The 13,656-nt window shown below is 35.1% G+C and overlaps 1 protein-coding gene across 5 annotated transcripts in view; it reads left to right on the top strand.

The window, feature by feature from the left end:
- KDM4C (lysine demethylase 4C) overlaps nucleotides 1-13,656 on the top strand; it is a 281,173-nt gene that overhangs the window by 40,617 nt on the left and 226,900 nt on the right. For 4 of the 5 annotated variants that reach the window (XM_075410592.1, XM_075410593.1, XM_075410594.1 and 1 more), the window contains exons 5-6: nucleotides 1,659-1,852; nucleotides 10,975-11,024. In XM_075410592.1, coding sequence (XP_075266707.1) covers nucleotides 1,659-1,852; nucleotides 10,975-11,024 — 244 coding nt within the window. Of the gene's footprint in view, nucleotides 1-1,658; nucleotides 1,853-10,974; nucleotides 11,025-12,539; nucleotides 13,559-13,656 lie in introns of those variants that run through there. The other variant, XM_075410595.1, reaches the window with a different exon arrangement.

Consider the following 13,656-nt stretch of genomic DNA (forward strand, 5'->3'; position numbering starts at 1 on the left):
CAAAGATAAATTGTATGTGATTTTAAAAAATAAAATCTATAAATTAATTTGAAGAATAGTTAAAATATTTCATCAAACAAATTTTATATTTTACAGCTCTACTACCTTGCTGATTATTATAATTTTTAGATTCGACAGGTGCAAATTTTACCAGCATCTACTGTTGGAATTCGTATTGATGTTATTTTTTCTTTGATAATGGTCATCATGGTTTTTTTTCTTTTTAGTTTTAAAATTTTTTAATTTCATGTGCCTGGATGTCACACAAATGCATCAAAGCCAAAGCTTTGATTTAAAAAAAAAAAAAAAAAGAACAAAATTTGCTGTCTGAAATGAACTCATTCTGTAAAAGTCCTTTACTGCTTTGGGAAAGTCTGAGATAACTTATAGACAGTTTTTCTTACTAAGTGAAGTAGTCATAGCAGTTAGTTAGAAGTGCTTGTTCAATGAGAAGGTTGAACTTCATACAGAAGTTGCCATCTTGTATATCAATTTTAGTTGCTGCATATGTAACATGCTCGACATAAAATCTTAGAAAACAAGGAAATAAAAACTGAGAGTATTAAATGTTCATTATGTCTTGCTTTAACCTTATTCTTACTTCACCACTTGCCCAGCTATTGAATGTCACTGTGTTTCTTAGTCTTAATTGGCTGCATCAGGACTGCAGTCTGCCATCAAGTCATTCCCCAAATTTAAGTAAAGTTACCAGAACTGTACAGACTTCAGTGGTGGGGGGGTGCAGAGCAGGTCATGGTTAAGAGTATGTTTAGTGGCTGTCTTCCCTATAAAGAAATTTGCCTGAATTGAGTTTGTAATAGTTTTGATTATATTTCTTGTTTTCCTGACTGCCTGAGCACCAGCTAATGTCTTCCCTGAAGGTGCTAGTAATTGCTGTTATAATGAAGTCTAATCTCTTTCTCTTCAGTTTTGTAGCTTTGATCTTGGTTATACTGACTCTTACGTGCTGAATTACCTGAAATTAGAACTGCATTTTGTGGGTGAATCTGAAATACAACAAAAACTACATGCGTAGCTTTCTGAATGGCCTTTAATATACAAATTTTATAGGCAATAATGTAAGGAAACAGATGAAATCCCATGAAATCAACAGATTTCCTCTGTGGTACATTTCCTGTGCAGTACATCATTATGATTAGAAATACCTCTGAAGTGATGTAATGGTTTTAGTTTTTATACTTTCCAGAGAAATAGCAATTTTCCATGTGTAAGTGAAACTTTAAAATAAAATTTCATACTATTTAGTATTACTTTGTAAATAATTAAAAAGCATAGATAAGCCCTGTGAAACTTAGTGGCCTCCAGCTACCAACTCATCAAAAATTTTGTCTGCTGCTGTTATTTGTGATCAGTATGCTGTTTCTATCCATGTTAGATTGGATGTATTAAGTAGGTATGAACTTCCTTATGTTCTCTGCTGCGAATGTCTCACACTTAGAACCTGATCTAAATCTTACTAAGGTTAAGAGAATTTTTCTTTGGGTAACTTCAACTGTCTGATAAAGTGCTTCTAAATTTGTATTAATCTACAGTCTTTTGAAGGGCTAGATCAGGTGTGTATCTTTTGACTGAAACTATTATATACAATTGCACTACTTTATAAATTTATTAATACATTTATTATATATCTGTTTCAGGGTATTGAGGAATGGAATATTGCCCATCTTAATACAATATTGGATGTTGTAGGAGAAGACTGTGGAATTTCTATTGAGGGTGTAAATACGCCATATCTGTATTTTGGCATGTGGAAAACAACATTTGCGTGGCACACTGAAGACATGGATCTCTACAGTATCAATTATCTCCATTTTGGGGAGCCGAAGTCATGGCAAGTTTGAATTTTTGTGAAAGATGATTTCATATATCTGTTTCAGCTGACTAAACCAAACAGATGGGCCATAATTGCTTCGTAGTGGTATGTTTTACTGAAAAGCTAAGATAGTAGTTTTGTTGTGTGGTTTTTTTTGTTTTGTTTTGTTTTTGAGCTCAGAATGCTATGAAATATGTGAGGTTTGTGATGTAAAGAACATCCAAGAAATCCAACTCATATACTTACGTTCTTTGCGTAGAATATTGATAGATGTAGAGGCTTGAATAGGTTTTTTTTGGCTCCTTATTACTAACTGTGGATAATGTGAATGCAAGTATTGTAACAATATAATACATTTCAATGTTTCTGATATATTTCTGTATAGGTTCTTTTTTCTCCTCACCCTGGTGCCTGTAATGGGGTTGGGCAGTGAACTATCCGTGGAGGTTTTCCTTTGAAGAAGCTTCATACTTAAATCTTACTTCTCTTTAAAGCCCAGATGTCTAGCATCTCTGAAAATGTTATCTGTGGGATTTTTCCAACTATATGGGATACTTTCCTGAGAACTGCTTAACTTTTCTGGATTGTCAGGATTCTCTGTTTTTAATGTGGAACTTCACTTTTCTATTCTTATTGACAAGTATGGATTAGCATAAGAGGATTCTTATGCGAAATGTAAGAAATCTATAGACAAAGAAAGGGGAGAGGTTTTTTTGCAGTCCTTAAGGGCAAATCATTAATTACTGGGGCAAACAAACATTTTATGAGATGGTTGTTGCTTGAGTATAGTTTTTGACTTAAGAATTTTTCTGTAAAACTTATATGTTCTGGTATATGGTCTGGGGTTGTAATCTGTGGTATGAGGAGATTATAGGGAAGATGAAGCCAAAGTCAGTGGTGCATTGACATAGGAAAGGAACGGTAGCAATAAGCACAATTTGCAACAAGGGACATTTCAGTTTGATGGAAAGAAGAAATAATTCACAATGACATTGTAACAGGTTGCTTAGGAACGCTGCTGAGTCCTCATCTTTGGAATTTTCAAAGCTTGATTTAGATGTTGCCCTGTGCAAACTGATCTAACTTTGAAGTTAGCCGTATGTTGATCAGGAGATCGGACTAGATGACATTCAGGTCCCTTCCAGCCTAAACTTTTCTACCATTCTGTGATACTGAATTTTAAAGATGGTGTTGAAAGTTACTTTGCTAATGTATGGGGTGACTTGGAAACCAATTCTGAATCAAGCCTTCACTTTTCTGCAGAATTCTAAACCTGTGCGTTAAGTTGCTTGCAATTCATTTGCAACCATTGATGCTGCAAATTCTTTCTAGTTTCTGTATACTTACATGTTTTTTAGCCAATGTTTTTTCTTAAAGTGCATTCTGAGAAATATAAAGACCTGGGAAATATAGGGTTAGAGAAGAAAGAGGACCCTCCATCCCCCCGTTCACAAAACAAGTGCAGCAATAAAGCAACAGTCCGATGAATAACTATCAACTCTCACTTCGTAGGTCAGGAAGCTGCTATATTTGTGTCTTTGACCAGATGTTCCTGGGTTGTTATTTTTGCACAGTGCTTTGCAGTGCTACTGTTGGTAGCTGCTATTTAGGTATTGGAATAAAGTTATCAGTTTATTTTGTGTAAGCTGTGTGTGTACAATATGTGTGACTATTTATTTTCTAACTCTGCAGTGTATAAGTTAGCGAAGTAAGGTTTAAAAAGCGGACAGTCGGTCACCTGGACTACCTTGTCTGCTGATCTGTGGGTGTTGATGTTTTTAGTGATGGAAAGAACAGACTACTTAATATTTAAGCTTTGTAGTTACTGCAGAGCTACTATAGTAATTATTCTATACTACAAAATGTAACTTCTTTGGCTGTGATGTCTAGAACAATGTTATTAATGTGGTACAGCTTAGTGTAATTACTTCCTGAGGCATAGATAGAAAGATCACTATGAAATGTAATAAATCTGACTAGATTTTTATACTCGTAATGATTGTTCTAGTCAAGTCGTTATGACTGTGTAGTTTTTTGTGTTCTTTAACACATTTTACTGTGCAAGCTCAATGATGTTGTGATTTTACATTCATTCATAGCTTTACATTTATTTTCATTTTGTTAAAATTTTAAGATTATTAAATTAGAGGAATGCAAGGCAGATAACCTGTGAAAGTCAGAATATGACTGACAGTTCGTAGAATTTCATGCTGACCCATAGAATTCTGTACTGAGTCACAGGAAATCTGTTTTACTAGCTAACCTGATTTTTTTTTTTTTTAATGACGTAGGTTTTATTATGTGATATAAGTTTTATTTTCTGTTCTTGGAAACTGGGGACTTGTCATCATGTAGTCATCATTCTGGTATGCTGTTACAGCCTGCATTTTCCATGTTGGGAGTGATGTGAAGGGGTCCTTGGGGGAAAAACACCAATTCTGAAATCTTTATATTTATGTATCTATTATTATCATTTAGCTCCACTGCTTTTCTTGCTTTGGAAGTAAAATTCACTTTCTGTGAAAACCTACAGACTAAACTGAAAGCATGTGACTCTTTCTAGCAGGGTATCCTTGGTTTGTACAATTTCAGCTGTGCAGTTCACAGGGTATGTTGCAGGTATTCATGATTTTTGGCCTTTTTCTTCTTTCTTACACAGTTTCCCTGAGTGTGCAGTGTGATTTAATTTCCATCTTAAATATGTCCTTAAACCAGGATTTTTATGTTGGAACAAACATGGTGGTAGAAGATTTTTCTAGAATGCGAAGGGATGCTGATGGTTGAAGAACACTTAACTTTAATAGTTTATATAAGTCTTTGTGAAAACTTTTGAAACTCTGAAGCAATGCTGCTTAAAACTGCGTTAGTAAGAGTGTTGGCTAAGGTTTTCTGATTTTTTTTTTTTTTTAATTTTTTTAAACAATACTTAAAGCTAAATGGATATTAGTCATGACCAACATACAGTCATGTTTCTCTGTTGAGTTAAAGGCAGAGTAGAGAGAATTGTAAGTTTATATCAAGTCTATACAGTGGATTAAAGAGAAATGAAATGCCTACTTCAGATACAGATGAAAAATAGGATCACTTTATGTACTTTTGTCTACAATAGTAGATTATGTAGCATGCTTCTAAGAATTATATATAATTTTTTTTTTCAGAAATCACAGCTGTAATAATTAATATTGTGCTGCACTTAATTTTTCTAAATAAATGTTGTTATATCAGTATCCTAAAAACAAGGAACTATGTTTTTAGAGCTTGAAGTTACAAAGAGAGAAGCTTCAATGCTAAATTATTGAAAGTTTGGATTCAATTAATATATTCTGTTAAAAAAGTAGCAATGATTTTCAATAGTTTATTGTCAATCAACATTCATCGTAATGGGAAAACACTTTAATCCCATAAAATTGCATTTGTTTAATTTTACTAACATTATAGTTTAGGTGATTTACTTCTACTGTGAAGTTACTGCAGAAATGCTGATTGGTTTGTGACATGTTTTCTGGCTACTTAGAGATTTTTCTTGATAAAGCCCAGGGAGAACATTTCAGAGAATGGAGCAAAAACCCAAATGATCATTTGTTCCCTGATCTCACAGGGATTTTATTATAAAAAATGTACAGATATTTGTTGCATTATTCTTGAAGGACTTGTTAGCTCTGGGCTGAATGTGTTTTGTTTCAGGCCTATCTTTGTAAGAAGGTTTGGTAGCTTCTAATGTGAAAACTCTCATATCTCATTTTTTTTTTTTAATTCTTAGCCTTGTAGAAATTACAGCTGATCAATTTGATGATGTGGTGCTGCTTTGTCTTTTATCAGATTGTAGATCCTATGGAAGATACCGTGAAGCAATGCTAGAATTGCTTAAATATGTTCATTATGATAAATTGAGAATCAACTGCAGATGAAATCCTATTCTATGAAAACCTAGCTCACAAAGAGCCTTAAAGTAATGAACTGTGATACCATGCTTAACTTCTAGGCTGTTCATCCTAGAAAGTATTTCAGAATGCTGAATTAAGCTCTGAGGTTCTGCGTACTGTAGATGGATGAAAATAGATGTTTCATAATGGAAGTGAAGCAAGCACATTGAATGGGGAACTGTCAATTCTAGGCAGTAGGCAAGTCTAGAAAGAGGGGAATGTTTGAAATTTTTAAGCCTGTTAATATCACAAGCGGGCCCAGGAGCGCTATTACAAATATGTAATCCAAAGTTACATAAAGTGATTTTACCAATAACTGAACTAAAATGGGCTTTTCCAACTTGAAATAGGAAAGCTTGACCTTTTTTTTAACACTTGCAGTACACAGATACGGGAAAGAAACAAAGACCATTGAATAAAAATTCAGCTTCTGTAATAATATTTTGTTTCCTGCATTTTACCCTAGATTTACAATAATGTAATGATACTTCTGATCAAAATTTGTTTTAGGAATTTTTTCCTCGTCTCCGCCGTCTCATTTTGGTATCTTTATAGAAATTTAACTTTTTAAATTTACTTTCTGGATATTTAAGAGCTTTGAGCAATTTGTTTTTCATGACCTACACTTATTATCAAAAGAATCAAATGATTATACCTTATAACGTAACCAGGGAAAGGGTTACAAGTGTACAACAAGTCATGCCCTGGCATTGTTTCAGGATATTTGTTTTCAATTCATATGTCTTTAGTCCAGTTTTCTATAAGCACCTTTTATGTAGTAGAATTGTTTTGTGTTGTCTAATGCAGCAGTTTCTCAAATGGAAATTTGAAGAAGTTGATGTTGCTGTGGAGATACAATATTAGTTTGCCTGTGTCTTCTGAAATGTCTGTCAGTTATTTCTCCTTCTGAAGCCTGTAATTTTATTCTAAGTTATCTTTTGAATTAAGAAGTTTCATCTGTGGTCCATGTGCTTTTTGTTAATATTTTCAAGTGACTTGTACTAAAGATTCCATTTTCAGCTTAAAGGAAAATAAAAGGAGAGGAAGCATTTTTTAGGCGTGTTTTTATACGGGTGCATCTCAGTGCAACATCCAAACATTTCTAATAAAACTGAACTTGATCAAAACCCATGGGTTTTTTTTTTCCTGTTACTGGATTCTTTTTGTTTTCAATGCAAGGTAACACTTGTATTTTACTGTGATGGTCTAGCAGTTGTTGAAAAAATAAATTCATTCTCATAGAACAGAAACTGTAAAGGTAACAGTAATTCAAAGGTTATTTAGGTTTTGCATCTGAGTATAAAATCAAATCAAACAGTAACCAAAGGAGTTACTGCAATTAAACAGGTTGTGAATTGCTATTTTAAGCCAAGTTCCCAAACATCATTTTTTCATTTCATAAAGTTAGCTATTCTAATTGTCACCAACCATGTTTTCTGAGCTAAAGGCAGGACTGAGTGATCACAGCTACCAGACTACTATCTGTCGTTGCCTTTGCTGGGGATTTGAAGAATAAAGGTAGAACAGGGAGCTGTTGCTACTAGTTTATGACTAAATTGTGGATGTTACTGCCTGAGACATAATTTACAAAAAAAAAAAAGAAGCAGAGAAGTTAGCTTATTTAAAGTAAACTGAGAAATCGTGTAGAAGAATTAATCTTGAAAACATAGAATCACACAGAATCACAGAATGTTCGGGGTCAGAAGGGACCTCTGTGGGTCATCTAGTCCAACCCCCCTGCCGATGCAGGGTCACCTACAGCAGGCTGCACAGGACCGTGTCCAGGCGGGTCTTGAACATCTCCAGAGAAGGAGACTCCACAACCTCCCTGGGCAGCCTGTTCCAGGGCTCCGTCACCCTCAGAGGGAAGAAGTTCTTCCTCATGTTCAGACGGAACTTCCTGTGCTTCAGTTTGTGCCCATTGCCCCTTGTCCTGTCACTGGGCACTGCTGAAAAGAGTTTCATCCCATCCTCCTGACACCCACCCTTGAGATATTTATAAGCATTTATTAGGTCCCCTCATAGCCTTCTCATGACTTAAATTTAATGTGTATTTCTTATTTGTAGTTATCTTGTTGCCAGTACTCTTGATTTGCTGAATTAATATGTATATATAAGGGGACTTTATAAATGCTTACAAATACCTGAAGGGTGGGTGTCAAGAGGATGGGGCCAACCTCTTTTCAGTGGTGTCCAGCAACAGGACAAGGGGCAGTGGGCACAAACTGAAGCATAGGAAGTTCCGTCTGAACATGAGGAAGAACTTCTTCCCTCTGAGGGTGACGGAGCACTGGAACAGGCTGCCCAGGGAGGTTGTGGAGTCTCCTTCTCTGGAGATATTCAAGACCAGCCTGGACAAGGTCCTGTGCAGCCTGCTGTAGGTGACCCTGCTTCGGCAGGGGGGTTGGACTAGATGACCCACAGAGGTCCCTTCCAACCCCTACCATTCTTGATTCTGTGATTCTGTATTTCAGAACATCTTTTTGAACAATACTCGATAAATGTATGGTACCATGTTTTTTCTTTGTAGTATGACTGTAGCAATGTACAGTGACTCTTCAGCTTTTATCTGTCTTTGAAGTTTTTAACAAATATGAGCTCCTGACCTAAGAAAATGTAGTTAGCATCAACATTTCCCTTTTTATCTGTTCTTCCCTTTTCACCTGCTTCTTTGCTTGCTATCCAAGAAACATTCTCCTTACCTCTTAGTGATTTAGCATTTAATGTCCATTGTATTTACTTTTAAAGATGGCTGGACTTGGCCTTAAGATATGAGAAGTCAGACAAACGTTCATGGCTGCTTGGTAATGTAGCTAAAAGGAAGCTGGACACGAGATGATGAAAAATATTTTTCTAAAAGCTTTTAACACTGCTGGAGTTCTTGTATGAGCTAACTATTGAGAGCGAATACTTTTTTTCCCTGACGTAATGATCTGAGTTTGGAGGTTTTGTTGTTTAATGTGCTCTATGACAGACAAGGATCAGTAAGATTAATGTCACTGTAATTTAACTGGTATTCAAGGCACAGGTACATACATGTTTAATAAAAAAAACTCAGTTTTCTAAAAAAATTGTGTTTGGAACCAACCCTGAAGGGCCTGGAGAGTGACTTTGGGGCTCCAAGTGTCTGGTACTACAAAGATGGTCTCCTTTCCTCGGTCCTTTTCTTAGCTATGAGAAAAGAGAAATGGCAACAGTGGGAAGAAATAGAGGACTGAGGAGCAGATGTTACCACAGACCCCAAATGAAGGCAATGATGGAAAGTACTAGCTTGCATTGAACGAATTATTGCCTGGTAATTTTAGATTAGCTAAATAAATAGCTATAGCCCAGTTAAATTGTGCCCTGTCTTATCTTTCCAAGACTTACTGAGAGCTCAGTTGTCCACTTTTGTATTTTTGTAATATTAATAATTACTTATATGTGTATGTGTACAAATGGATATGTGGCTGCATATTGTCACAAAAATGTAGTAATGTACTTTTGGAAGAGTAGTATTTTAGGAAGAATACCAGTCCAATCGGAGACAGGTAAAGGAAAGAAAAGTCTCTAGTTTGAGTTTTTTGTTAGACATAAAGCCTGTCTGTTCGTGTTTGACTTTATGGAGTTGTATATTTAATGACATACAGTGCAGTGTATAATGCTGTACATAGCAGTTGTCTCCACTGGGGTGTGAAAGATGCATACGTAGTTTAGATTACTATGTATACGTTGATGTGTGTGTAATGTGGAGTGGAGAACAGGCACAAACACCTTGGAAGTACAAATGGAGAGAAACAAAATCCGTTTTTGTAAAACAGTGAAATTCTGATTAAAACTGCAAACATTGGGTAGAGTCAAGCTGAAATTTTTGTTTAATAATGTTTAGAGTGGGTTGCAGTAGGCAGGGGTTTTGCTACAGTTGAACTTGGAGCTATGACTTCTGTGGTGGAAGGGTCTTGCTTCTATGCAGCAGTTTCAGTTGCAAGAGTAAGATTTTGTGTGTGCAATTGAGATCTTGAGGTAGGAGGATGTTTATATCTTGTGCAAAATGAGGGCCTATGGTCCTTCACTTGTTTTTCATAGTGAGTTGTCAGGGAAGGTGAATGAAATCTGTATTCACAGTGTAGTAAAAGAAAAAAGATGTATGTCGACTTAGTTTGAAAATGTGAATGGGGACTATGTTGTACAGCTGAATATGCATTTTCTCCTTTTCTGAACCATTTTTTTTATAGAGAACAATCAATGGTGTTGCAACATTTACTTCAATATGTGATATAACTGGCTTTTGTTTTTGTTTAAAGACAGTAATAAAGCTTAATTAATACACACAGTAAGTCTATGAAGTGCAGTAAATATGTGAATAACAAAGTGTTCAGAAAAACAAAATGAAATTATAGTCTTTCAGTAATCTTTGATTTTTTTTTTAGCTGTAAAAGGCATTAAAAATAACATGAGGTTAGTTCCAGTTCTTTATATTGTTACTGACTTGTAGCAGATAGCATATGGACTCTAAAAAATACTTTGTTGTAATAACAGAGTGATTCCAAGATATGTACAGTTCTTTAGTTTAAAGAAAGTGTATTTCTTAAGCAATTTTTAAACTTAATTGTAATGATTTTCCCGAAGACAAGTGGCCCTTCTATTCCACAGTATTGGCTATAGAAAAAGAGAGATGTGTAGTGCTCATATTTTTCTGTTGAACTCTTGTGTCTTATGAAGGACAGTAAAATTCAAAGGAACTAAACCTGAATAAATTAGACTTATTTTATGTGGTTTTGTTTTATTTGGAAAATGAAAGTATATATGCCTTTTCTAACTGGAGTGGTGTGACCATATAAAATATTGTCAATATGCATGATTTTAAATAGTGAATGTAACATTCAACATAACCCATCTGGATGTGGTCCTGTGCAGCCTGCTCTAGGTGAACCTGCTTCAGCAGGAATGTTGGACTAAATGATCCCCAGAGGTCCCTTCCAGCTCCTAACATTCTGTGATTCTGTGGTTCTTGAACTACATCTTATAATGTTTAAACTACAAATAAGCTAAAATGTTTTCTCAAAAAAAACCCCTCTGTATTTTTTCTTTAGAAATTGGTATATTTTTCTTTTAAAATTTTTCAGTCTTTAATCTTTTTTGCTTCAGTATTTTTAGATATTTATCATACATGAATCATGGCTTGTGTAGTAATTAATGTCTTTAAGCATTTCATCCTTTTCTTTGTGTGAATTTTAGGTATGCTATTCCTCCAGAGCACGGGAAACGGCTTGAAAGGCTAGCTCAAGGTAATACTTTCAATATTTCCATATGTAAGATATTTGAAGGACAAACCTCCAGCAAAGTGAAAAATACTATCCTTGACTCACCTACTGTGTTTTATTACTTAATGTTGTGTGACTTTTATCTGTCTACGATATGATTGCAAACAAGGAACGCTTGCTAGTACTCTGATGAATTCTTAAGAAACAATTTATTTTTTCTCTTAGAACTTTATTTTGTACTGGCATTTTTAGCTTGTTGAAGCTTATGAAAACAAGGCTTAGTATTTTCACTAGGTTTTCATTGCTAGCATCTTTGTCTCCTCTGTGCCCTTACTTTTTCTTGTCATAGCTTCTTTTCATCAGTAACTTTTGAATCTTAACTTCTTGGCCAAATTTCATGTAAAGATAGAAATATTGAAGACAGCCAAGTCTCTAGAAGTTTCATGAAAGTTAATGGCTGGGTAGAGGATGGAAATCTGGTTAGTACCTCTGGGAAGGGGGAAGCAGACAAAATGTACCAACACTAATTCTTATTTGGTAGCAGCCTGCTGGCCAGTGAGCGGGCATATAAATCCACTTTAGCCAAAGCATGTACTGGTTTTCACCCTCCAGAGGTGTGAGGACTGTATATTGAGAAGGAGCAGCGCATATTGTAAGGTTGAGCTCTAAGGGATAAAAATCACTAGTGTATAGGAAAAGTATTCTCACACAGTAATTTATTTTATTTTCAGTAACAATACACCTCTGTTTCTAGATTAAGAGTGCAACTTAATGAATATGGGAATAATTAGGCATGTTTCTTGGCCTGGCAGCCCATGTCTTATAGCCTGCTGTTTACCACACTATATAAGAAATGCTGCTGAAACTTGATAATTAGATACTGTGTATCAGAACCAAATTCTGAAAATTTTTGGCACATTTTTGTCATCTTTTCATAGCCATTTTATGTCCATAGAGGTGCATGGCTATTTTTCTGAGCAGTTTTTAAACTATCGGTAAGAGTAGTAAGATGGCATGTATCACTGAGATGTGAAAGTAAAGACCTGTGAACTTGCAGTCTTAAAAACATGTCTCAGACAGATTACAGCGTGGATAATTATATTTACTATTCCTAAATTTTCCCATAGTTTCAGTTGAGAACGTTGTCACTAGTTTTTTTGCTTTCCGGATTCTTTTTCCAGCTTCCAAAGTATAGAACTATTCATGTGCATACCTTGAAGCTTTTGATTTTCACTATTCAAATTGATAGATGTTGTAGACTAGACAAGTGACACTGACTTATTATAGGATGATTTAATAATCATTTTTAAGATTTACAGGAAATGAGCAAGGACTAAAAGAAATAGAAAATTGGGAAAGTTTCAAAGAGGGACGCTAGGACTGATGAAAAATTTGCTTGCCTTTTTGTTTTAATAATTGCTAGTATGCTCTAACTTGTCAGTCTGAAAGAGTGTCAAATAAAGGGAAAGGGGTGTGATAAAGACCTTTGATTGGCGGGGAAAAGGTGTCTAAAGAGTGATTGTTCACTGGGTCTTACAGTACAGCTAGAGACTCTGAATGAAGACTCTTAGCAGGTTCAAAACAAACAGAAGATGATGATTCCTTTCGCAGTATGATCTCACTGTCTATGGTGGATTCTAGAATTTTTCATGGATTCATGGGAGGCTGGACAACACCAGCAAAGAAAACTGTTAGAGGAGCATAGGAATTGCATCTTGCTTTGGTAGTCTTGGAGCAGTGACTCGGTACTAGATAATTCAGAGGAAGCAAAGATTCCTGCTGTATTTAAACATTTCTGTGTACATCCACTTTTGACAATTGCTGGGAACAAGATCTGTGGGTAGACAGACTTTTCATTTGATGTGGTGAGGCTTCTGTGGCATTTATTGTAGATTTCCTATTGATTGATTATAGCTGTGCAGTGTTTTAAAACTGTTCAGGTTTAAATGTTCTGTAATGAGTGTGTATTGAAACTTTTTTTTTTCTTTGAGAGTGAGGGAATAGAATGGGCAGTTTCAGCTAAAATACCATCTGAGTTTTGCAGTAAGGTCTTAAAAACATGAAAATTTAAGCTGTATGTCTGCAAGTCGCTTAATGATGAACATTAAGAAAACATAGTGTAAACGAGATCTTCACAATTACAAGTGTATTGAAAATATTTTGTCAGAATTCTGCATGAGTGCAACATCTGAAGAAAAAAAAAAGGTGGCTTATTCAGGAAGGTTAGCTGTGATGACCAGATGCCTACCGAATTAATAAAATGCTCCTAAATAATTAAAATAATAAAGTAATGCATTAAGTGTGACAGGTTGTCTAAGTCAAAGCAGCAGTTACATAAAATTAAAGGAAGGCTTGAATATTTTCCATTATCTTGTCTACACATCAGAATTACCACACATGCCTTTCGTGCACGAATGCTTTCATTTTTGCTTTCCCTTGAAATCTTGATTGACTGTGGCACCTACAAATACTTTATCTAAAAGACATTAGACTTGCATCTAGTAAAGACAACAGTTTGATTTTGCCCTTCAGCTGCTTTTTCATTTATGTAGGGTTTTTTCAATTTTATGTAGACATAAATGTAATAAAAATCTCAAGTGCGCAGTTAACTGCAATTTTTATGCTTGTTGTTATGTTAATCTGTAATACCATGGTA

The sequence above is a fragment of the Opisthocomus hoazin genome, chromosome Z, assembly GCF_030867145.1.
Source record: "Opisthocomus hoazin isolate bOpiHoa1 chromosome Z, bOpiHoa1.hap1, whole genome shotgun sequence".
In the NCBI taxonomy this organism is placed as follows: Eukaryota; Metazoa; Chordata; class Aves; order Opisthocomiformes; family Opisthocomidae; genus Opisthocomus; species Opisthocomus hoazin.